This window comes from Triturus cristatus, chromosome 5_1 (assembly GCF_964204655.1).
Source record: "Triturus cristatus chromosome 5_1, aTriCri1.1, whole genome shotgun sequence".
In the NCBI taxonomy this organism is placed as follows: domain Eukaryota; kingdom Metazoa; phylum Chordata; class Amphibia; order Caudata; family Salamandridae; genus Triturus; species Triturus cristatus.
The window spans coordinates 780,815,719-780,841,598 of record NC_140587.1 but is presented as its reverse complement, the minus strand read 5'-3'; the positions used below and the strand labels follow the sequence as shown (position 1 = coordinate 780,841,598).

Below are 25,880 nucleotides of genomic sequence, written 5' to 3'. Positions count from 1 at the left end.
CACTAAATGCTCTCGCACTAATAAATGTACTGCACCAACTCCTTCAGCATGTGTTTTCTCTGCAAGAGGTGGCAGGTTGTTTTAATGTTACATGGGCTGCCCAAGCCGGTACACACACTGCCTTTCCAGAGAGAAGACAGGCCATGTTAGATGCTAATTACAAGAATATATTTGCTGAATCAAACGAGTTAAAAACTGAGTTATGTTCCTGGCTCAAACGTGTTAAACCATTGTACATCACAAGTTATGTTTACAGACGTGAAGAATAGAAGAAATAACTTGTGCCACCCAGCATGTTGTCTTGATAGCTTGTCTCTTTATTCGCACACCATTGGCAAATAGTTTTTTAACATGGTGGGCGACGCGGTTTATGGTGTAGTATGTTCTGTGCATTCATAACCATTAGTTGTGTTTAAACCAGAACCATTTTTTTAAAAAAAATAAAAATATTTATGTACTTAATTTCCGATCCGTGAGGGCAGGCCTTGTGCCCAACCTATATATCCCTTGCTGTGTATCGCATTTGGGTTTGCCCAGCGGAGTTGGCCGCAACATTGGCATATGTTTTGGGTGCCATTTGAGGGAACCGGGCACCCATAGAAAAAATAAATGTAAAACCCGGCTTTTGCTGGCATTCAGTATGGCACCGGCGGGGGAGCCAGCAGGAGCAGTGGAGGTCTTGGGGCTCCCCTTGCAGCCCTCCAGCATTGGGGTATGTTGCAGGTGCCCCGGTTGGGTACCCGGGCACCCACTTTAAAAACAAAAATAAATGAACGGCAAGAAGCACTCCATAATGTCCTGGGGCTTTTTTCAGTTATACTTTTTATTGCTGGTGATGCCCTTATAGGAGGCAGGGGCACCACCAACCACTTTTTTAATGTTGAGGGGGGCAACAGGGAGTGCTGCAGCACCTCAGCAAAATTACGAGAACAAAACACAGTAAGTCTCCTGGGTCATTGAATCCATGACCGCAGGGGAGCTTAGGATATTTTTTGATGTATTCCATGGTGTAGTTGTATGATCTTCAGCTGAAGTGCAGGGACCCTTTATGTTAGATTCCGGGGTTCCATTTTCTACCCTGAAAAGTATTAATAGAAATAAGAAATCATACCTGTTGATGATTTTTTTTAATAAGGCTTTATTAATATTTCATGATAATCACTTGTACTACACATTGCAATGTGTGAAAATATAAAAGATATATTTGATTATAGTTATTGGTGACTTTCTGACAAAGATTATAGTTCTGCTTTATAGATGTTGATTTGCTGTAACTCGTGGGGGTGCACGTTATAGTTAATTAAGGGCTTGAGTTATAGTTACTTGAGATAACTATAACTGGTAAATTTAAGTGGTTTTGTTAGTTTAAAACCGTATGTTTTAATTGACAATTCCACCTAACAAGAACGCCCCTTTAACCTTTGTGTTTTTTCAGTATATGTATATATATCTATATCTATATATCTATATATATATATATATAGAGAGAGAGAGAGAGGCCACTTAAGCTTAAAAATATCTATTTGCAAATAATTTTTATTGCTGTTTATTGCATTAGGTGACGATTTGGACAAGTTACTGGAGCGCATACAGCAGAGAAGAGGAGATAATGTTGTTGTTCCATTTAATGGAGATGTGAATGATTGTTTGTCTGCTCAGGAGGCGTCTGTCATGGTTCCTACTCAGAGCACAGGTAAGAGTTGCCACAAATGGCCCTTTTTCAGTGATGGGAGTTCTTTAGTACTAGTGAGCCACAGGTTTGCAACATGGCTATGTTATTATAGCTTAGGTTCACATGCTATGCATATCCAATCCGTCCATGTAGTGGTTAGCTTGGAAAAGTGCACAGTTTCTCCAAAATGTTTTAGTATGGAGACAACCAGAGTTCCCCAAAGCCTCCTTATTCATCGTAGTCTTTAGATTTAATTTTCCACCGTCAGATTTGAACATGAGTAAAAAAAACTAGAAAACTATAGGAGAAGGAAATCAAGAGACTTTGAAAATCTGGGATTTCTTTTCATCCTTTTGGAATTGAAGGTAAAATGCCGCATGAGGAGCTTTGACAGTGGCAAGCCAATGCCAAAGGGGTAGTGCTTCAAACAGACTTCTCAAATTGCAAATGCAGTCATTTTTGCCATAAGATTCAAAGTATCAGGAGTCCCAGAATACTCACTGAAATCAATCATGGCAGTCTGTAGTGGAAGAAAAGGAGAAAGTACCCCCAGACGAAGACGTAGAGGTGGCTTCTGAAGAGAGTTGCTTGAAGTAAAGTGATGGCGTTGACTTCACCTGGATTAGCATTCTGGTCACACGGGAGAGTTAGGTTTTTCAGAGGAATGGCCCCATTGTGATAATCTCTAATATTCCTAGTATTACTCATCCTTGCACAGTCATCACTAATGAGATGAAACCCATCTCTTTGAAAAAGGAAACACCATGAAAATGCCGTGAATGAATCCCAACCATCCATACTGAGTGCCATAAAGAGGCTGGCATTCCCAGCATCCTCCTGGTATACCGAGTGCAGGTGAAGGTTGTACTGCCCGAGGTGGGAGGGTTGGTCATAATGACTGTAACAAGGTTGAGTACAACTACAAGTAATAACGATGACTGATAGGTAATTTAGGTAATTAGCCAATTGTCTCTCCTACCCTCATCCCAGTTATGACCTGCTAGGAACACCATCCATGAATCAATACAACCCAATGAATTTAATTAAGCATAGAGCACAGAAACATATTAGTGACAGATGGAACTTTTTTTAAAAATTCATTTGATTATTCTCTTTTTCATTAGAAAGACATAACAATAAGGAAGCAAATACAGTTGCTTGTCCATCACACCAGTTTTCGACGTTTCAAGAGTTTTCCACGACATGTGTGGCTGTAGATACACATGCTCGGCATACTCCTGCCATCTAGTGTTGGGTCCAGATGTGTGCAAGTTGTTTTTCTTCGAAGAAGTCACGAGGTAAAGTTTAGCTGAGACTGCCTAGTAATATTATGACTGAGTCTCTCCGGAACTGAACACCTCCAGGGGTGAAAAGGAGAGGATACATCAGGATGTGTCAGCAAGGGTATAGAGACAGAGAGCTCAGTAGAGGATACCAGGACTAAAATGGAATCGCCACGATTATCGACTGTGAACCCTGGCTAACAACTTGGGAATTGGTGGTAAGAGCGGGCAGACATATAGGAGTTTTAAGGGCAAGCAGCCAACAACTCATCCATCCCAATGCTCCCAAGGCTGGAACCATGGAGCAAAAGAGATGAACTTGAACTTTTTGCTCAGTAGATCCGCTTGAATATTGTCTACACCTCCTTATGTGAATCGCTTTCAAGGGCAATAGTTGGGATTCTGCCCCCAAATCCCCGTGGATTTTCCACATCCTCTGAAGTGTTGAATTAAGATCCCCTCACGATGCAAATAAGACACTGACACCATGTTTTCTGATATTATCAAGTCCTGATACTTATGCAGATGCTCATGGAACAATCTGAGTGGTTTGAGTACTGCGGACAGCTCTTTCCATTTGAAAGAATGATGAGCCTCCATCAAAGACCATTTCCCATGGAGCGTTCTACCCTCCAACGTAGCCACCCAGGCAAGGGAACCAGCACCTGTAGTAACCATCCTTGGAGGGTTTGGATGCAACAGAAGTCACTTCTACATATTGGACACATCCAGCCATCACTGAAGTTAAGCTTTGATGTCTGGAGCTACAGTGCATTGTAGTCTTGTGAAACATGGATCCAAGATTTTCTCGTGCTTTAACAGATGCCGAGGGTGTAGTATAGCGATGGGACAGTGAATGCACATGCGGCCATATGACCCTGTACTTTCAGCCACATCCTATTGAGACTTGCTGAAAAGACAAAAGATCAGTCACCAGCTGTTGCAGTTTCCCTGGCCTGGTGTTGGACAAGAATACCAAATCCAAATCTTTTCTGACTCAAGCTCCTGTAAATGTCCTCTCCTGAGTCAAATGCCATTTGGCTAAGTTGAAGCGAGCTCCCAGCCTCCATATTTCTGGTTCGCAGGCCCAGTATCTGTAATGTAAATGAGATTGGTAACTTTCAGGCCCTCTTGCTGCACTTTACTATTTAGTTAGGATCGCATTTTGATGTAGAGAGAATTTAAGGGAGGTAACTGGTAAAAAATAATCCCACTTCATGCAAATAGATTTGTGAAGAACAACTGGGAAGGAAGTGTCACAAAGGAAACCTTGTAGGAGTTTAGGAGTCCAGCTCCTATTGTTCCAGATAAACTTTTCTGTTAAAGGTGCACTTCGTTGGAAAGCTGCAGTGGGCTGTCTTGAATTTAGTGAATCTGTTGTCGGTCCTTTAGGAAAGGAGTAACTACTACTTCATTCTGGCAATATTGAAACTGTCAAGAGCTGATGCTGTGGGCACATCAATGAAGTCCCTTTTGTTTCCTTATGGCAAAGGCACCATGAATAAAACTATCCACCTTGTAGCGTGCATCTTGACAGTCAAGGCAAAAGCTTTCCGTTTACCAGTGTATTGGTAACGCTGACTTTACCCCTTCGATAAAGAACCGAGTGCAGTTAGCACATTGTGGACTACCTTCTGGTGCATCCAAAAGATAAAATATTGTTTCACCTATCGTAGGTTAGGATATTAATCTTCCAAAATGCAGGTGCACTTCAAGTGAAGTTTGGAAGCCCTATACCATTTCACAATATTAAATAGTAATACTTGAAAATCAATGCAGCAACATCAAAACATTTTTGTTTTCAGCTTTAACCTATTTTGGTACATAGAACATTTTGTACCTCATCACAAGGGAATGCAGATGGTTGGTTAAGGCTAATGGACCACGGAGATGATTCATGTTTACTGCCCATTATTTTCAAACCTGGTGCATGTTATTTATATATATATACTTTTTTATATGTCCCTTGTAATGCACTTTTTAAAAAACTGGCGTTTTTATGTATGCAAAGAGCCCACAATTTATATTACACTGACATTTTGGGAGAAACTCTCCGTCTTCAAGATTTTCTTTGTTTTAAAGTTATCTTACCCCAATACATGAAGTTATGCTGTGCTATAATGGAATTTGTGATGTTTTTTGATTCTAAATGCACTTGGTCTCACTATTTATGGACATATTTTCCATTATTATGGGTTGTGTATATTTGTGTTTTTATATGTTGCACTAAGTTGATAGATTCTTCCACTCAAATGCTTGTTTTATGGAGCACTTGGTAGTTGCACCTGTTTGTTTTGGGCTCTTTCTGATTACCATGTAAACTGGTTTAGGATTTCTCACAAAAATAATAATCTAATGGTTCTCTTTATGTCTAGTTCAGGATGTTGGGAGCTTCCAAATCTATCAGCCACAGCTTGTAGTTGCCAGGAAGCTTTTGTCACAAGTGTGCGCCATCGCCGACAACAGCAGCCAGAGTCTGGATCTGGCTCGTTTCAGCAAAGTGGATTTCCTGATTCTGGTCTCTCGTTCTGAAGTCTTGGTTCAGCAAACACTTCAAAGGATTCAGCAGTCAGGTAAATAAGGGAAAACATGGACTGGAGGCTAATAAATTGGCATAAAAAAGCAGAATTGGTTGTAATTTCATCCTCATTTCATGGTACCAGCTACCATTTTATATCCCAAACACAAAGTTTTCTTCCACGTTTTTAATTCGAATGAGACAAAATGTTTTTTGTTGCAGGAGTCCTTACAGACTTGAGTTTAGAAGAGAGAAGTATGGCTAGCCAGAAGGCAGAAAAATACATTCTGCGGCTTGACGGCGACATCCAGACCAAGTTTGAAGGCTTCATGAGAAGAGTTAAACAGAATCCATACACGCTTTTTGTTTTAATTCATGACAACTCCCACGTTGACCTAACAAGGCAAGTGTTTTAAAGGTGCAAGGCATGGGGCGAATGAGTTTGGAATGGGTATACTGGGAGAAACATACTGTGCCCATTAAAGGGAGAGATGCTGCTTTAAAAAAAAGGTTCCTGTTTAGGAAGACATCGGGTGAGTAGGCGGTGGTCCTCAGGCCCACGACTTGCTTTGCCTGAGGCCGCCAACAAGATTCCACATAAAGGATCAGTTACCACCCCATTCAAACTGATCAAAGGTTTGGAATGACAATTGCAATCAGAAACCACTTCTGTATGCCTTTCCAACTTGGAAGTGAGATGCTCCTTTCATGCCCACATCCGGTTTGTGTCTGGATTGGGTTGCTAACACCTTTGTACGAGTCTGAAAGACTTTTCCAGCTTGTAAAGGGGCACTTATGCGTTTTAAAAAGTCCTTTTGTAGTCGCACACCCTGTGATTTGGGAGTTTGTAGGGTTAATGAGCCCCAGAAATGTTTGTACACCAGACCCAAAAATCTGTAACCAAACTTAAGTAGAACAACGCTAAAATGCATTTGCAAAATGCCAAGTTGCTGTTAGAGCCTCATTTTATAAAATAATATTTGCACTGCTTTTTGATGTCACATAATCAACTGATGAGCCTGGTGAACAGGTGACTCCTTCTCACTCTCACATCTCTGTCCCTTATTTCCCTTTTAAAAATTGGTTATCGACTGCATTTCTTCAGTTGGTTCAATTGACATAAACCTTAATGCACTAGTATGTTCAGTCAAAGACCTACTGTTACATGCCCTCAAGAGATCGGATGTAAGATGTTTGAGGCTCTCGGTGATGTTGAATAAAGTTATTAAACTTGCAGTGGGACTGAATCCAGCAACGCAGGGCCTTGCCTCCTATTTTACTCTGTGCACTCTTGAGTTTTTTGGTTGTTAAAGTGTTTGTGTCAGAAGAGTTTTAAGCACTCCCTTAATTTCTTGTTGATGAACAATAGCTTTTGAGTTACTGTGAAAATTGAGCTGATTAGAGGTATCTTTCAGAAATGGTGCAAGTTATTCTTTTTTGGAAGGTGCCTTTTGAAACTTATCAATGGGCATATTTTATTGAGCCGTCCAGTGATGTTTGTCTGCTTGTCTGTCCCATTGGAATCCCCTCTGTAAAGCCAGAGGAGCCTTTTAGGCCTCTGATTCTTTGTTGTGTAAACCCTGCTGTTTGTGTGATCCAAGGACATAAAGGAAAAGACCATGTTGATGAGGGCTCGTTCCGTCCACGAGAGAGCTGCATTCAATGTCGCGATGCTGGTATGCCAGTTACGCAAGGGCTAGACATAGAAAGTTGTAGAAGCAGCGGGGAATGATCTCTTCTGGCATTCTACATCCCTCGCTTCCACTGACACAGCTGCATACTCCTCAAGTGCACTACCCGAGTATAATACCCGCTCCACTCTGCTTCCGGATTGTTAGGTTGGGCAGAGTGGAGCCCTGATTAGCCGCGAGTTTATATTTAGTTTACCACTTTTGTCCTTTTGTATGCTATGTTATATTTTTGGGACTGTCAGTGTAATCCTTTGAGTGACTAGAGTGTGTTTCTTTTTGGTAAGTGGAGATATTTAGATATGGTTTGTCTCCTTGTCAGTCATCTTCTGCAGTATGCCCACTATACTGTTCCCTGCTACACATGTCAGACACTGTCGTTGGCCGATGCACTGCATTGTGCATCCTTGTCAGGTTGAAAAATGCTGTGTGTGTCTCTGCATATATGTATTGTACAATGGCGCTAGAGAAACTCAATCAAAAACTTTCTGACTAAACACTTGCCGAAATCGGGGCATCTTAGATCTTTAACCCCTTGACTCCTCTGTTGATACGATCTATGTGTTTACCCATCTGTCTGTTTTTGTGTCATGAAAATATGTACTTAGTACATTATGGGCATAAGGCCCTTGTGTCAAGGCAAGTGCTGCTGCAATGTTTGTACCAGGTCCGTGCAAACATTTGAGAAAATGTCTTGACACAAGTGTCAGCTGTCAAGTAGCGATATATCAGAAATATATTGTTTTCATATTTAACTGTACTCTAGCGGGATCAAGCACGCTGTCATCCGTTCCCAAGGGCACATAGTTGACGGTGATCTGTCTCTTATAATCTCATAACTTACTTCTGAATTCTTGATAAACTCTGCAATAAGATCATACATTTTTTTCAGATTTGGCAATTAATCTTCAAAAAAAATCTGAATAAAGTTTACATTGGCGTAGGTTTTCCCAAGTTCTTGTTTCCAGATTGAGACATCGCAGCACCCATGAACCACATAACTGCTGACTCATCTTGGGGACTTGTCCCTCTTTGGTCTGTTATTTGTGACAGTTTGGAATCCCAAAGGTTGATTGTAAATGCATGTCTGTGTACAAGCCTTAAGCGTTCTGGGCAAAGATCACTCTAAAATTGAAAAAAAAATGAAAATTACCAGTGTCCTGAAACATTTCCTGGCATGACACTCTAGTGAATAAGAAAACACAGTTGTACTTTCATGATAACAGTAGCCTTACGCACTTCATTTGGCAGGGATTTTGCAGTAGTGGGTCAAATTCCACCTGTTGTCCTCTTTATTGTTTCTCTGTTCTAGAGCACAATTTCTTCAAACACCTATCAGTCATAAACTCCATGACATCTTGGATTCTACTCCCCCCCCTCAAACCGGGGGCCCTTAATAATGGTCTGATGTTGAGTTTATTCTTGAGCATTCGTTATGGTAATCATTGGTAAGTTGAAGACAAAGAGATTTTCAGTATCCACTTTGAGTAATGGTCACCTGCAACCACACTTTCCCCTTTATTACAGGGCCTCCACCCAAAATCGACTCTTTGTAACTTCCACTTGAGTACTTCCTTTGTTTATTCCTTGCTTAATTTTAGTTGACTTTGGTCTTATGTTCGTGTGTTTGTTGATGGTGTCACCTGTAGCCTGATACATAAAAAAAAAAAAATAATCACAAAAGTAAAGTAATCCATTTAAAGGGACACTGATAATTTCTGTTAGAAGAATATACATGAGTGTATCTGGAAAGGCAGAGTGTGCAGCACATCTATGAGCGAGAGAGAATAACTGAAACAGATTAAAGCTTAGCACACACGCAGACACTGGCAGGCCATTGTTGTCACTTTTATACTAGTGACTGGAGGAAGTGCAATTAAGACATTTTGAGAATGTAAAGAGGAGTGTATGTGGAGAAGTCTGAATTATAGAACAAATGCATTTGTCAGTATTCAAGATAGGCAAAAAATCTGCATCTTTGAAAGACCACAATATAAATAAAACATTTATAAAAATAATCTCTGAATGAACAGGCTAGAGCTAACCAAAGGAAAGGAGGACAGGTGGTCCATACAGCAAGTACTCCAGAGGAAGAAATGAGAGGAACTAACAATGGATTAATTGATGGATGGATCTACTACACTCAAGTTGTGATCTATATCGAGTAATCTGTGCACTGCTGCTGAGGGCCTGATGTCTTTGATGCTGAGGATGTAGTGGTGCATGAGGACAGCAGTAGATTAGCTCTAATTGCACTCCTTAAAAACACAGCATGGAGGTTAGCAGTGGCGGGTCAGTAGGGCCTCTCTTGATTTTTAGGTTGACCTGGGCAGCGCATGTGCTGCTCTGCGAGGCATGCTGTATTCAGGTATGGACTTGAAGCTCTGCCCATATTTTTCATTGGCTTTGGTCATTGTCCTTTAGAAACTGTGACTTTTCGTTGGTCATTAGGCTTAGTAGTCCTCCTTTAGTACCGCCTTGTCTCATTTTCTAACCTCCCATGAGGACACCCCCATTACATGTGTTGTTACTGGGTAGGCTTTATTTACAGCCTCCGAGCACTGTTTGCTTAAATGGTTTTCTCCTGCCTGCTGCTGCAGGCAAGACGCACTCTCTCCCATTTCTTTAATAATTTTCTTTTTTTCATAGCCCGGCACGCTAATACAGTGGCGGCCATGCCTTTGGTTTATTTTTGGCAACGAACGCAGTTGCATGTATTTATTTTAGTATTTATAAACTTTTTTTTTAAACTGCCCCATGCCGCACTTTCACGGCAGCTACACACTGCTACTTAGACAAGACGCGTCTAAGGAAAGGGGCGCAGTTGCCATTAAAGTGAAACCGCGGCATAGGGCGCTTTTACAAAAAGATGTATATTTTTTTTTAAAGCGCCCCATGCTGCTCTTTCACTTTAATGTCAGCTTCGCTCCTTTCTTTAGCCAAAGCTCATCTAGGGAAAGGTGCCGTATGGGCGCTTTTACAAACCAGTATTTGCAATGCAATAGGTGTCACATTTACGAGAGTTTAGTAAATGCGAGACCTATTGCATTGCAAATCCTTGCTTAAAAACGTTTTGAGGTTTTTCCATTTTAATACACCTTGGCAGAGTCCACATGACATTTAATTGCATGCAATTGTCAAATAGTGGCGTGAACGCTTGCTGTTGATCACCAGCGCATGAGAAGGTGATGGCTATGCAATTCAGGCTGGATGTTTTTAGGAGAGTGCAGCTCCAACATGTTATCAGGTGGATATACCTCTTGAACAGTGAATATGGGGTGAGGGCAAGGGTGCACAACCGTGCAAATGTGAGTGACCAGGGTTACAGGAAGAGGGTTAAGGCAGGTGGGGATGATGGGGAGTCACTATGGTGGATGCTATGGTCCACAGCTGAGATAGTTGCCGGATGGTCCAGGGCAGGATATGGGGAGCGGCCGGGGCATCCTGGGGGAGGGGTGAAGGTGTTAATATCAGGTGCTGCCCGGTCTACATGGGATTGGGGGTGTAGCCAAAAGGCCCTGGGGGGTAAGGGGGCGCCAGCCTTCCGCATCTTCTCACCGAACTGTGTTTAAGCATGATGTCCCATGCTGTTGCTATGTGCCGCTTGCGGAGGCAACGGGCCTCTCTGTGGAGGTTCATTCTTTCGGCTCTCCCCATCGGAGAAGAGCAACCTGCCATCGTATTGGAAGCAGTGGCTGGGGAGCTCTTCAATGCACTGTGAGGACGCGCTTAGAGAGTAGTAGGGCCAGATTTGCAAAACTGGTCCAAACCATGTGTTTATTTTCTCGTATTTAGATCCCCAGGGCTGTCACACCTCATGTAAGAGCTGCTTGATAATTTTGATATAGATGCAAAATATCCTGAAAGAATTTTGGAATATCTTGAATTAGAAGGATTTGTCACCCTTATCCAACCAGGGAATTGGTTTGCTGGCCAGTCTGATTTTTGGTGTGTAATGACTACAGATTTTGTTTAGCCCAGAATGAAGCATGGTATATACTTTATTCGTGAAAGTGATTTTGGGTTTTCCACAAAAAAACGAGTAAGCATGTTAAGGGTCTTTGGTATTCAGGCCCAAATAGAGGAGCAGAGGAAAGAACAAGCTAACTGAAGTGAGGAATGACTAATGGAACTTCGATGTATTTATTTAAATGTTGTAACTAAATGTTTAGTGTGTTGAATGATTGTTGGTAGCAGTAGGATCAGTGATGGGGCATACTTCAGTCACCTCAAGCTAGGCAGTGGACAATCATTCACCCTGAAAGAACTAAATTAATGCCAAAATCCTAGGGCAAGGATACATACACATAGTGCCTGTGAGGATCTTTGTCACGATTATATAAACCACATTCATCTTGTTGACCATTGAACACAAATACTAAACAATATTTTGTACAGACTGTTCTTTTCTGACACCAGGTCAATGTTACTATGGTGAATAAGAACTCTTAGATGCTGTAGAAAGGATGCCTGGGCCCTGAAATCTTTAAAAGATCACGAAAATTAGCTATACAACGGTTGATAACATAATCCGTGTCTTGCAGTGATTTTCATCCGCAGTGTTACAGAGGAGCTGTATTGAGCTCTGAAAATTACACTACAATATATGTTATGTTACATTGATTTGTATAGCGCACTAATCACAGGTGGCTTCAAATATGTTGAACTCGCAGCATTGTTGCAGTGCGCACTGCCACGTCTTCTTACCTCTGCTGACCATTAGGACAGCAAGGTGAGCTTTCAAGATTAATTTATTCACCCATGGGGAAATTATGAATTTATTTTAAATGTTTGCATTCTGGCTGCCTGCTCGTCTGAAGTACGGGGACTTTAGAGGTTTGAGCAGAATTGGAACCTTTTTTCCTGGAACAATTGGGAGCTGCTGAAGCCAATACAATATTTTATCTTGACGCAGAAATCGTCCCTGAAGAACAGCATGTGCACTTGTATTCTCCTATAAGGTTGAAGGGTCTTAATTTCACCTGAAGCCTCTCCAGCAGCAGCGCATTAAGACATCAGTGGCCTGGAAACGACCTTTCGTTTGGAGAATAATATGCCCACCTCAGGGCATCAGAGTAGCTACCCAAGCAGTTCACCAAGCCGAACATCGCGTCCTACTCTTGGCGGGCAAACGAGCTTCTGTAGCGGAGAAGGTTGCTGTTCAGTTTATATAATTTAAGAACACTGTATGCCTGGTCTGTCTAAAATGGGTGAAAAATGCCCCAAAGAGCATGAGACGTGCTCAGCGGAGCAGACTTATTGGTGACTCTTTTGCATCTGAGTAATTGCACAACTGCTTTGTAACTCATAACTTTTGATGTGGCATTCGTCCCGGTCTGGAATATATCCTTGGCTCAATTTTCTAATTCATTGTTCGGGCAAGAATGGACCTGTCCCTTCTGCGATGGATGCAGAGTGAGGAGAGCTGTTGAACTCCTTGTGTTTTTCAGAATGGTGCACTGTTTTTCATTTGGGTCATTTATCGCTGAAAGAACTGCTGACTCTCATGAGTTCTGCATGTACCTCTTAGAATAATTTGGAAGACACCCCATTTTTCAGAAGACCACAACTGAGGGTCAGGCAGTGACTGTACATGTTCATTTTAAGGTGAACAGGCTGCCCCCCTGATAAAGTTTTGACGAAATGTGGACTTGGCTGCATTTTTGTTAGATAAATTTGACATTCTAATTATACCAGAAAACAGATTACTGGAATGAATTGCCTGTAAGACTCTAGTGTAATATTTTGATTGTAACAGATGTATGTGACACAAGCTGACTGATGTTTGAAAGCGCCAGGAAGCGTGCCATCCCAGGGACTTGGAGGAGCGTTCCACCCTTTGGAATATTAAAAACGATTGAAATGAAAGCCAGATTGGAAACCTAAAACATCTTTATGGCATTTAAAAAACTCTGTCTCCAAACATGAATTGTATTTGTCTTGAGCCCAGTATATCCCAAAAGTGTCCTTATTGGCACAGCAACACTATCCGTAACACTGTGGCCCAACAGATGATCTACGGGGTTAGTCTTGTTTTGAGACTAGTCTCTGTGGTAAACGACAGTCGTGCTGGCTACTGAGGAAGTTGATGGGTCATTCAATCAGAGAAAATTGCAGTAGGATTACAGAGGACTAATAGAGGGATCCTGTGTATTAGAAATGGTGCCTCACTGTGAAATTTGTTGGTTGTCCTTGAGATGCTGAGTTGGGAGGGCTGTTTGTAGTCTGTGTTTTGTATATTATATTAGGCTCAACCAATCGGCTCCTAGTTTTCATCAATCCGGTATTCGCGAATCGAGAATTTCGTCAGAAAATAAAGATTTAAAAGTTTCAATATGCTAGTTTTCTAGGATTTTTTTGTTGTTGCTGAAAATCTTTGGATATTTTGTTGTCTTTAAAATTGTCAGAGGTAATTATTTCTGAGTGTCGTCGAAAGACTGTAATCTCCAAACATGTTAAACAACAAATATGATTAAAAAAAAAACAGTAATCCACCTCTCTCTCTCTCTCCTCTCCTCTCCTCTCCTCGCCTCGCCTCTCCTCTCCTCTCCTCTCCTCTCCTCTCCTCGCCTCTCCTCTCCTCTCCTCTCCTCTCCTCTCCTCTCCTCCCCCCCCCGCCCCTTTTTTATTGAGCATTATGGTTTTCTTTTTGGTTAAGCTCTCCACCAGAGTGTGTGTTTTTCCAGCGGTGTCCCTTGCGTACTTCTCCTCCTCCCCTGTACTCATGGTTGCTTACTGTCACCTGTGTGTTTCTCCACGCCCCCGCCTCCATGTTGCACGCACTCTTGTTTCTTGTGTCCTCTCCCCGTTGTTTTCGCATGCATTTGCTCCCCCTCTCACACCACTCTGTCTAACCCATTATTTCTTCTCCCCACTGGACCCTTCATGTTGCTTCAATCCACCCACCGTAATTCTCTCCTCACTGTCACTTATGCCTTTGTTTTCTAAACAGTTTCACACATTTTCTTTTTTTATTTGCTGATACAACTTGGCTTGGCAAATTTAAATAAGCCCAGTTTCTTTTTGTAGACATACGTGGTGCTTGTCTTTAGGCTTTTTTTCTCTTATTTAGTCATGCATCTGGATGTTGTACATCATGTCTAAAAAGCGTTGACTAGACAATTTTTGTGGTGAGACTTGATGGCTTTGCAATTGCTCGCTGTTCTCGAGTTTAGCGGGTTAACATATCACTACGGTACAAACCCCTTTCGATACATCGTATGTAGCCAATATAATTGTAATTAAACTTACTGCAAGATCAAATGTTTAACTTAAAATGGTATAATTTAAAAACAATATCTGGGCAGTTCCTCTACTTCTGCTTGTGTGCAGAGAGCACAGTGGAAACCTTTTCCTAGGATGTGCATCTTCACCAGTTGTCATTTATTGATGGCACACTCATTAAAATCATGCCATGTCGGTGTGTACATTTCTTTGCCAAGAACTTCCAAATTTTAGCTTATCACATTCCAACCAATGCTTAAAGTGATGCCCTAATGCAATGCAACTTTGAATGTGAATTTCCTAGTGAATGTTCAGCATCTTCCAAAGATATTGAAGAATCAGAGACCAATTTCATCTTGTTTATGGTTTATAGGTGTGTGGCAGTCTACATGACTGATTGAATCTTCACAGGTGTTTAATTTACATGTTTTCGATAGATAAACAAATGAAGAACCATTCCTAACAATGTTGTGCAGTGGAGAATAAATCTGTGATATGCTAATTTATGTACCCTTCACTGTATCCCTGCTCTGTCCTACCTGTGGTCACCGTGGCTGTGGACTTCGTAGCCCAGGAGGCTTTGCTGGGCTGGTAATTGGCTGCACCTGAGCTGGAGTAAGGGCTATAAGACTCCTCGCCGCTCCCGCTGCGCGGGACGTGCGCGGGCGCGCGCCGGGCGAGGCCCAGGCCAAGGGCGGGCCTGTTTGAGCCCGTTAGAGACTGGTAGGGGCTGGGCCGGGACACCCCTTGCATTTTGGTGTACAGCTAGAGGGTCCCTTACACAAGCCAAGCCCGAACGGATGCCCCAGGGTTGCTAGATTAGTGGGACGTCTACAACTGCAAATACGCTCTTCTTTCCGCCTTGTGTACCTAGCCTTGGGTAATCGCTTCCTCCTTCATTATGAATTTGCGGGATGGTAGAACCACCAAATGTCTTACGGGAGGGAGCGTTGCGGGGACTTTGGACAACTTTATAGTAAGGGCAGCTTCCTTATTAGAGCGGGAAATAACTTTAACTGAGCGGCGGATGTCCCTGGATCCCCAAGGTAGCAGAAGATCTTCCTTGGGTCCTCTATCGACTGCCAGAACTCCTGATAGACCACCCATTTTTAATTCAGGAGTTGCTCACCAACCCTTGGGGGTCAGTCTACCTGTTTCATTGCACTCTCCTCGACCTGAAGCAGTGGATGTCGCTGTTGTTCCCTGTTCAAATGTATGTACATTACCATCTATATTGTCTCCGAGGACAACGTCCCAAAAAAAGCCAGTGCCACCAAGTTCCCGTAAGGACCCTGTTGTTGTTAAAAGGAAACGCGGGGGGAAACAACATTTAGGAAAAGCAGCCAAAATTCCTAGGTCTGCTAAAACTGTAGACTGATCAACTATGCTTTCCCTCTCTCCCCTGCAAATTGATAGCTCTTATGTGACTACCAATGTTCCCGAACCCCTAACGTTGAGTGTTAATCTGCCAAGTGCCAATGAGGAGTATTTCTTAACAAAAATAAGGGAAATGCTAACTCTTTCGTTGAATCCTATTTTGGATAAACTGGTAAAGATCGAGCAGAAACTCTTATTTTGCGATCAATTTGTTAAGGTTAAGACAGCACTTGGGTCTGCAAAGTCAGTAGGTCTTCAAACTACCCCGAGTTTCCCCCTGTTCCAATCAATAGTATTCCTAGTGGAATCGTTTTCCCTAGCCCCCTTGCACCTTCTCCTTTTACTGTTTCCCCACTAACGAGCAACCTATTAGAGGGACCGAATTTCAGTCCTTTGGTTAATTGTGTACACGGTGAGGGTATGGAACTTGCAAACTCGTCAGGGGAATCAGCGTTGTTTATCCCTTGCTCTCCTCCCAAAATTGTGGATGACTGTCCAAGAAGGTCAATACGAGATCAAGTCGATAGGCAATCACGGACAAGGGGGGAATATTACTCAAGCAAGTATGTCTAAAAGTTTGGGCCAATCTAGGTTTGGCCGTGGTCCTGTGCTGGGAGCCCTTGATTTACCCCCGGTAGCAGCCCCGCTGGTGGTAATACTCAGACAAGTGCCCCCAGTGCAGGAGGGACAAACAGAAACGACTGACCAGTTAATGCTGAAGGTGATGCATTGGCTTAATACTCAAATGAAAAAAAGAGTAAGCAGCGAGTGGGACATTAGTGAATATCTCATAATGGTGAGGCGGTGTTCTTGGCTGGGCCCGACAGCGAAAACAGAGAGTGGAGACTGTGTTGTGGCTAATTTTAATAACCCCGGAATAGCTAGCATGATCTTAGATTACTTAAGCCAAAAGACTGGGGGCTGCCTTCCGTCAAAAATAACTGTTTGCCCCCTAAGCTTCTTTTATCCTTCTTTTAGTAAATCGACGCCAGGCTATAGAAGGCAGGGTGTTTATTCAAGAGCCAGTGGGGGGACACAGGCAGGACTTCTCGGGGTTCTAACCACAAACCGGTTTGCACCACTATCAGGGCTTGAAGACTGTGACTGACTTTCTCAGGAGGGGTTGGGAGCTGTGAAGTTAAAGCCGTCGACCATTAACCTGGGTGAACCTACCGAGAATACAACCTGATTATGTCAACTCCAGCGTTTCTTTGGCTGTTGAGAGAGTTGGTAGCCCAGGGTTAACTAGTTTATCTGAGCCTAATCCACTTAAAATATTCTCGTGGAATATAGCGGGTCTAAGTTCCAAAGTTGCCTCAGAGGATTGGTCATCCTTTATAGAAGAGGCTGATGTAGTAATCTTTCAAGAAACCTGGGCTAGGGAAATGTACTTTAGGCCAGGCTACTTGTCCTTTGGGAAATTAGCTATTCCAGCACCTAGAAATAAGGGCAGATCTATGGGAGGGCTCTTAATATGGGTGCGACAACGGGCTGATATTTCAGTAAAGGAGGTGGAAATAGAAGATCTGGATATTCTGACTCTATCCATATCTGTAGGATCTGGTTTCAAGTGTATCCTAGTGAATGTCTATGCCAGAGGCCAGGTGGGCGGAAGAATTTCTTCGACAGTGGTTGCTCTCGATATCTTCCTGAAGTCTCTACATTATCCTAGGAACATTATTATTGCTGGAGACTTCAAATGCACCTACGAACCCCTTGGTTTTGAAGATGGGAATCACACGTGTGATGAGGACATAGTTTGGGGTATCCCGACTTTGTCATTAGAACCCGTTAAAATCTGGTCAGCAGCCGCACTACAGCTAAAGACACTTACAATGGAATATGGGCTCAAGGCAGCCAATGGTAGGTCTAAGTCAGACCCCCAGGGTATGCCTACGTATAATATGGGTACAAAACATAGTAGGATAGACTATTTTATTTTAAGTGTTGAGTTGTGGTCCAAATTGATAGATATGGAGGTACGAGTTAGGATTAAGAGTGATCACGATCCCCTTTTAGTACAGTTGGAAGTGCTCGCTAAAGAGAGAGTAGAAACTCAGAAAGTTGGTGTTCCGTCTTCTATTTTGGTCACCAATAATTGTCGAAGAGTAAAGTGGGACCACATTGTAAATGATGAGGTAAGATGCTCTATGATGAGGCAAATTTTAGTAGATACCATTGCTGCTGTTACCCAGTTATATCTAGATGTTACTGGAGTTAATGTTGATGGGATCACAGTGCAGCATATAGTAATGGTTAAGAAGCTGATGTCAATTCTTTTTAAATCAGGCCCACACCCCAACTGTGCCAATAAAATATAAGTCGGCCAAGTGGTACAATGGGTATTGTAAGAGGGCATTCAGGGCTCTGTCTTGTGCAATCAGGGTGGGGCAAGTTCCAGAAATTAGGAGATGTCGAGCTGCATATAAGCAAACCCAATATTTGGCAAAGAGGATGTTTGATGAGGCACATTGGAGGGATTTGTTGTCATCATGTAGGGATAAGAATTGGTGTAAATTTTGGCACTTAATTAAATGGGGAAGTGGCAGTGATAACCCTAATCCGGTAAATCATGTAACCCCAGAAGACTGGGTTGTCTTTTTTGAGACCCAGTTTGCCTGCACTAATCCGGAGATCCCGTTTTTCTTATTGTCCTATTCAAGAGTGGGGGCATTATCATTTTCCCATGCAGAGGTGGAGCATGTATTGGAAGGCCTACCGGCCGGGAAAGGACCAGGGCCAGATGGAATTCCATCTGATATCTTTAAATTCGATCGTGCAAATTGGGTAAAATATATCCATATATTGGCTAATGGTATTGCAGGAGGAGCCACCATACCCGATTCATGGCGTGGGGCTGAAATCATCCCAATATATAAAAAGGGTGATCGGGCCCTGCCATCTAATTATAGGCCCATCAGCCTGATTGATACCACCCAGAAGCTGGTGGCTCAAATAGTACTAAATCGGGTATTAGGGTGGATAGTTGATAATGACATATCAGAATACCAGGCTGGTTTCCGGAGCCATGTCAGCACCATTGACCAGGTATTCAGATTTATGATGCTGTATTGGAACACAGTAGTGCTGGGTGGCGGTGTTCTTTATGCAGCATTCGTGGACCTTGAATCTGCCTTTGATTTGGTTCCACGGAATAAGCTTTGGGAATCTTTGGAAAGGGCTGGGATGCCACTAGAAATCTTATCATTCATTGTTAGGCTCCATGAAAATATCTCTGCCTGAGTGAGATGGGGAGGGCAAGGTGAGACTACCAATAGTTTTAAAGTGGTTAAAGGAGTGCGTCAGGGGTGCGTGCTTGCTCCCACTCTTTTCTCCCTTTTTATTAACAATGTCGTCCCCTATTTCACTGATTACCCAACGGATGCCCCCACACTAGCTGGATTTAGAATACCGATATTAATGTTTGCGGACGACATTCTTTTATTGTCCAAAACTAAAAATGGCCTCCCACGTGCCCTGGATCGCTTCCAACTTTTTTTGTAGTGATAATGAGTTGGAGGTTAATGTTGGGAAGACTAAATTTATGGTCCTTCATAAGAGGAAAAAAATTAGTACAACTCTTAGAATGAATAATGCCCCTATTGAACAAACAGATTTTTTTGCTTATTTAGGGGTGACCTTGGGATGGAGACTTAATTGGAACCACCAGTTGGATCTCTCGGTAATTAAACATAACCAATTAGCAGGAGCACTCCTAAAAGAACACAGATCCTCTTTAACTAAACCTATAGCTCCAGTAATGAAGATGTATCACGGGAAGGTTAGAGCGTCAATACTCTATGGTGCGGAACTTTGGGGTTTTGAAAACCTGCAACCCCTGGTACTTGCCCAAAATAAGTTCCTTCGTTCCCTGACTGGCCTACCTCAATCTACACCCCTAAAACCATTGCTGCAGGACCTAGGGAGTGTATCATTTGACGAGATAGCAGGTTTTAGACCACTGACTTATTGGAGACGCTTGTGGACCACCCCAGAGCTAGCATCTTATGCTTTGGCTCTTAAACATCTTATAGGGGTGGACAAGTCTCGCCAAGTCCCTTGGCTCTATAAAATTAGAGCTGTCCTTATGGCAATGAACCTTGGACAACTTTGGTTAGACCCAGTAGGGAATCCCTTCCCGTCGAAGATAGAGCTTAAGAGACTGTATGTTGAGATGTTCCAACTTAACTCTTACGCCCAGATAACTGGGGGCTCATTAACTGACCTCTTTATGGACCATAAGCTTGATTACTCTCTGGAACCCTATTGGGACATTATCATTGGAACTGGAGATAGGAAGTTGTATCATCAATTCCGAGTCGGACCCCTACCTTTAAAATCATTTATTAAAAAATGGGGTCAGAATTTGGGTTCAAATATGGATACCTCCTGTCATTGTTGCCCAGGGATTCCAGAGACTATTCCACATGCTCTTTTTGTTTGTCCTGCATATAGAGTTCCACGCATGAAGTGGATCAAGCCCTTGTGTAATCAGATAGGTATAAGTTCTGCGCAAACAGCCCTGCGCATTTTTAAGTGCGACACAAAGGAAGTTATTGTAGTTGCAGTGGCGAAGTTTTGGTCTTCGTGTTGGGTCATAAGAAGAAAAGTTCTTCAGACTTAAAAATTTAACATTAGGATCTTATGGATTATTGATTTGTATTGTTTTTATTGTTATTACATTAGTCTTGGAATATTTAATATCTTTTTAACGTAACTTATTGATGATGGGTTTTTTCTTTTTAATTGTATTCTATGATATAGTATTGTATATCTTGTCGATGTTGTCTTTTATGATTTTTTAATCGAATAAAGACTAATGAAATGTACCCTTCTACTTCCCGTTACCCAATCCTTTGCCACACCCCTTATCTGACAGCAGCTTAAAACCCTTTTTCTTCACAATCAAAACACAAGTAGTTAGTGAAGATTGATTGTGCAACTTATGATTGATTTTTGTACTATTTTCTTCTTTTTACCAATTAGCATTGTTAAAAGTAGTTATCTAGCAAATGCGCAGTTTTTACTTGTCCTAAGTAAAATATGTACTGTTTTAAAATTGTAGCATTTCTGAACCCAGGGAAGTGAACATCATTTTTCACAGCAAGAACTAAAATGTGGTTTCTACAAATGTTCTGCTATAATGTCGTTTGAAGTACCCCCTTTCCCACCTAGGTATTGACATTGCTGTGCTTTTGCCCCAAACAGTGCAGTTTCCGGTTCGCTGTCCCACGGGGAGCCTGGCCAGGGGCTAGCAGATAGAGTCATTAATTGCAGAGAGGTGCTGGACGCGCTCAATTTGATTGTGCTGCAGGTCAGCTCTTTCCCATATGCGTTGCAAACTCAGCAATCCAGGATCAGCTCCTGCAATGAGGTCCACTGGATGCAGCCGGACAGCGTGGTAAGTTTTGTTTTTATCCTAAAATTGAATTACGCGCCCATTTCTACAGTTGTTAACATTTCACTGATGTCAAGCCTTAAAAAAGCCACTGATGCATTTTTGTTGGTCACAGATGATGACATTGCACCGGTGGACATTGAAGAGAAAATGGGTTGGGTCGCTCAAAAACCTCAAATTTCTATTGATTGAATTTTCATTGGCAGAGATGATTAGTCAAGGAATGTCGATCTATAGCATAGACGTGGACCGGATTAGCGATTATTGCCACAGAAGGCTATCAATCAATCAATCAATCACATTTATAGAGCGCGCTACTCACCCGCGAGGGTCTCAAGGCGCTGGGGGGGTGGGGGAGGGGTTCCGCTACTGCTCAAAAAGCCAGGTCTTGAGGTGCCTCCTGAAGGAGAGATGGTCCTGGGTCATTCGTAGGTGGGTTGGGAGGGAGTTCCACTTCTTGGCCGCCAGGTAGGAGAAGGATCTTCCTCCGGTGGTGGTTCTGCGAATCCGTGGGACAATGGCGAGGGCGAGGCTGGCGGAGCAGAGCTGGCGGGTAGGTATGTAGAACGTGAGGCGGGTTTTGAGGTATTCGGGGCCCATGTCGTGGAGAGCCTTGTGTGCGTGGGTGAGGAGTCTGAAGGTGATCCTCTTGTTGACGGGGAGCCAGTGCAGGTCTCTCAGGTGGGCCGAGATGTGGCTGTGTCGGGGGATGTCCAGGATGAGTCGAGCAGATGCGTTCTGTATTCGCTGGAGTTTTTTCTGAAGTTTGGCGGTGGTCCCGGCGTAGAGGGCGTTCCCGTAGTCCAGGCGGCTGGTGACGAGGGCCTGGGTTATCGTCTTCCTGGTTCCGGTGGGGATCCTGCGGAAGATCTTAGGGAGCATGCGGAGGGTGTTGAAGCAGGAAGATGTAACGGCGTTGACTTGTTTGGTCATTGTGAGGGAGGAGTCCAGGATGAATCCCAGGTTGCGTGCGTGGTCCGTGGGCTTGGGGGCGGTTCCCAGGGCGGGGGGCCACCAGGAGTCGTTCCAGGCGGAGGGGGAAGGACCGAGGATGAGGACTTCCGTTTTGTCTGAGTTCAGCTTCAGACGGCTGAGCTTCATCCATTCCGCGATGTCTTTCATTCCTTCCAGGAAGCTGGCTTTGGCGGTGGCGGGGTCGTTGGTGAGGGAGAGGATCAGTTGGGTGTCGTCGGCGTAGGAGATGATGTTGATGTTGTGTTTGCGTGCGATGGCTGCGAGGGGGCTCATGTAGACATTGAAGAGGGTTGGGCTGAGTGAGGATCCTTGGGGTACGCCGCAGATGATCTTGGTGGGCTCTGCAAGGAAGGGCGGGAGACGGACTCTCTGGGTTCTGTCGGCGAGGAAGGAGGTGAGCCATTCCAGGGCCTTCCCTTGGACCCCGGCGTGGTGGAGACGGGTTGACAGGGTGCGGTTGCAGACGGTGTCGAATGCGGCCGACAGGTCGAGGAGGATGAGGGCGGCCATTTCACCGTTGTCCAGCAGGGCCCTGATGTTGTCGGTGGCTGCGATGAGGGCGTTCTCGGTGCTGTGGTTCGCTCGGAATCCGGACTGCGATGGGTCGAGGGAGTCGTTCGTCTTGAGGAAGGTGGTCAGCTGTTTGTTGACGGTCTTCTCGATGACTTTGGCTGGGAAGGGGAGGAGCGAGATGGGGCGGAAGTTCTTGAGGTCTGTGGGATCCGCTGTGGGTTTTTCAGGAGGGCGCTGATCTCCGCATGCTTCCAGCTCTCCGGGAAGGTGGCGGATGTAAAGGAGTTGTTGATTATGTCCCGGAGTTGGGGTGCGATGATGGAGTCGGCTTTGTTGAAGATGTGGTGTGGGCAGGGGTCCGCTGGGGAGCTGGAGTGGATGGAGTTCATCGTGTGGGTGGTGTCTTCTGTGCTGACGGGGTTCCAGGTGCAGAGGGTGGTGGTGGGGGGCGTGGACTCGGTGGGAGGGTACGTGGTGTGGGGGCCGAAGCTGTCGTGGATGTCGGCGATCTTGCGGTGGAAGAATGTTGCGAGTGAGTCGCAGAGGTCTTGTGATGATGTGATGTCGTTGTTGCTGGCGCTGGGGTTGGAGAGCTCTTTGACGATGCTGAAGAGTTCCTTGCTGTTGTGGGAGTTGTTGTCCAGGCGGTCTCTTAAAGCTGCCCTTTTGGTGGTGCGGATCAGCTGGTGGTGTTTGCGGATGGCGGTCTTGAGGGCTGTCATGTTTCCTGATGACTGGTCGTTGCGCCAAGTTTGCTCGAGGGTACGGCAGGATTTTTTGGAGTCTTTGAGATCGTTGGTGAACCATGAGGCTTTCTTGCTGTCAGAGTTGCTGGGGGGGTTCTTCAGTGGTGCGAGGGCGTCGGCGCAGTTGGTGATCCACTGTGTGAGGTTGAGGGCTGATTCGTTGGGGTCCGTAGTGTAGGAGGGTAGGTTTTGGCTCAGGGAGGTGGTGAGCTGGTCGGTGGTGATCTTGCTCCAGCATCTACGGGGTGCTTGTAGCGGGCGGTGGTGAGTTGTGGCTTTCCTGAAGTTGAAGTGGACGCAGCTGTGGTCAGTCCAGTGAAGTCCGGTGGAGTGGCTGAAGGAGATGTGGTTGCTGGAGGAGAAAATGGGGTCCAGCGTGTGGCCGGCGTAGTGGGTGGGGGTGTTGACCAGTTGCTTGAGGCCGAGGTTGGTGAGGTTGTCTAGCAGGGTGGTGGTGTTGTTGTCCTTGTTGTTCTCCAGGTGGAAGTTGAGGTCCCCTAGGAGGATGTAGTCGGAGGAGGCGAGGGCGAGCGGGCTGATGAAGTCTGCGATGGCTTCGCTGAATTGTGTGCGGGGGCCCGGGGGTCTGTAGATGAGGGTACCTCTGACGGTCATCTTGTGGTCGGTGTGTATCTGGGAGTGGAGGAGTTCGGCGTCAGTGAGGGTGTCGTCGGTGTTGGTCGTGATGCGGATGGTGTTTCTGTAGACAATGGCGATGCTGCCTCCGGCTCGGTTGATGCGGTCCTTCCGGGTGATCTTATAGCCGTCCGGGATGGCTATGGCGATGTCGGGGGCTGAGGAGGCGTTCATCCAGGTTTCCGTGAGGAAAGCGACGTCCGGAGCCGTTGTGTCGAGGAGGTCACAGAGTTCGACGGCGTGCTTGTGGACGGAGCGAGTGTTGAGCAGGATGCACTTGAGGTGGTTGTTGTTGGCGCCTGTCCTGGCGTGCGCGGTGCAGGACCGGGGGCAGGTGAACTTGCATGCGTGGCAGGTGAAGGCTCCATGGGTGCGTTTTGGGGTGGCTCTGAAGCAGGCTGGATGTCGGCAGGTGTTGAGTGCGTGGAGGGCGGTGGCACTGTATCTACGTCGGGTGGGCTGGCTGCGTCGGGGGCCAGGGGTCCTGGCACTGGGCGCGGTCCGGGTGCGGACGGGCGCAGACGGGCTTGCCTTAGGCGCGCGCGGCCTCCATATAAGTGGGAGTGGAAGGGAGGAGCAGCTGGGAGGCGGGAGCGGGGTGGCGAATGGGGCAGCGGGGGGCGTGGCCGCAGGGTGCAGCGGGGGGAGGGGGGCACGGGCTGGAGCGTGGGACTAGGGGGCGGGGTACAGAACGAAGAAAAACGTGTCACTGGGGCCACAGAGCAGGGTACAACAGAGCGGGGGAAGCAAACAAAAAACGGGGTACAGAACGGGAAAACGGGTCACAGGGGGCACAGAGCAGGGCACAACAGAGCGGGGGAAGCAAACAAAAAACGGGGTACAGAACGAAGAACGGGTCACTGGGGGCACAGAGCAGGGCACAACGAGCGGGGTGCCAGCAGGCGCAGGGACTCACTGGCAGCGGCGAGAGCTGGCAGGCAGCAGCAGGCACAGGAGGACCGTGTGGCGGCTGGGGGGGCGACCTACCTGCAGGCAGGGTCAAAGGTCGCTATCAGTTCAAGTGAATATGCCCATGTTAACCTAATGGCTTCCTTCCCCTGATGGCATTAGTCATTCGATGAAGGTCTCCACTACTAGTTAACTGCCTGGGTGCTAGCACTTTGAGATAAATCTAAGTCCATGTTCTCTTGGTTTCATAATAACTATATAACTTGAACAATAAGCTACGTGTCGCTGATTACCTTGTTCAGTGGAAAATGTTGTAGTTGTCATTTTTACTTTGAGAATGTGTATTTGTATTTGTGTATCTTGTTTTATGTGGACCTCTTCGGAGTGCCAAAACATAATAAAATTGATTGATTGAGGAGATTACCGGATTTACCCCAGCATCAACCAATAATCTGCAAAACCAAACGATCTAGTCTGTAAATAGGGTTGTCATTTTTCTTATAAAAATACTGATCATTTATTTATATTGGTAGGTGATAATAGGGGTAATATTGTCAGGATTATTTTGTAACGTTGCAATTATCCCATTGTAATCGTCATGAAACAATTTGGACAATTAGCAAAATTGAACAATAAGCTATGGTTCAAGTCTTCAATTATTCTTTATGTAGAGGTATGAAAACAAAAGGCCAATAATCCCATTGTTGGCCAGTAGCTTTGCCCGATTGACAGCTACTTGGCATCTAATTCTCATTCTTTGCCAAGTAAAATTGATATTGGCTATGCTCACTTGATGCAAAGTATCTGAGGATTGCAAGGAAGCTGTGCACAAGTGCCTTTTCACCTTTTCCGTCCTTTAATCATTACAATTTCTAATTGTTATACAAAAGTTAGTTTGAATACTCTATACTCCCATCCCCAGCACATTCTGTAATTTGATA

The 25,880-nt window shown here is 44.6% G+C and overlaps 1 protein-coding gene across 8 annotated transcripts in view; it reads left to right on the top strand.

The window, feature by feature from the left end:
• GREB1L (GREB1 like retinoic acid receptor coactivator) overlaps positions 1 to 25,880 on the top strand; it is a 492,334-nt gene that overhangs the window by 387,163 nt on the left and 79,291 nt on the right. For all 8 annotated transcript variants that reach the window (XM_085605794.1, XM_085605790.1, XM_085605791.1 and 5 more), the window contains exons 15-18: positions 1,559 to 1,693; positions 5,331 to 5,528; positions 5,696 to 5,876; positions 20,971 to 21,163. In XM_085605794.1, coding sequence (XP_085461920.1) covers positions 1,559 to 1,693; positions 5,331 to 5,528; positions 5,696 to 5,876; positions 20,971 to 21,163 — 707 coding nt within the window. The remainder of the gene's footprint in view (positions 1 to 1,558; positions 1,694 to 5,330; positions 5,529 to 5,695; positions 5,877 to 20,970; positions 21,164 to 25,880) is intronic.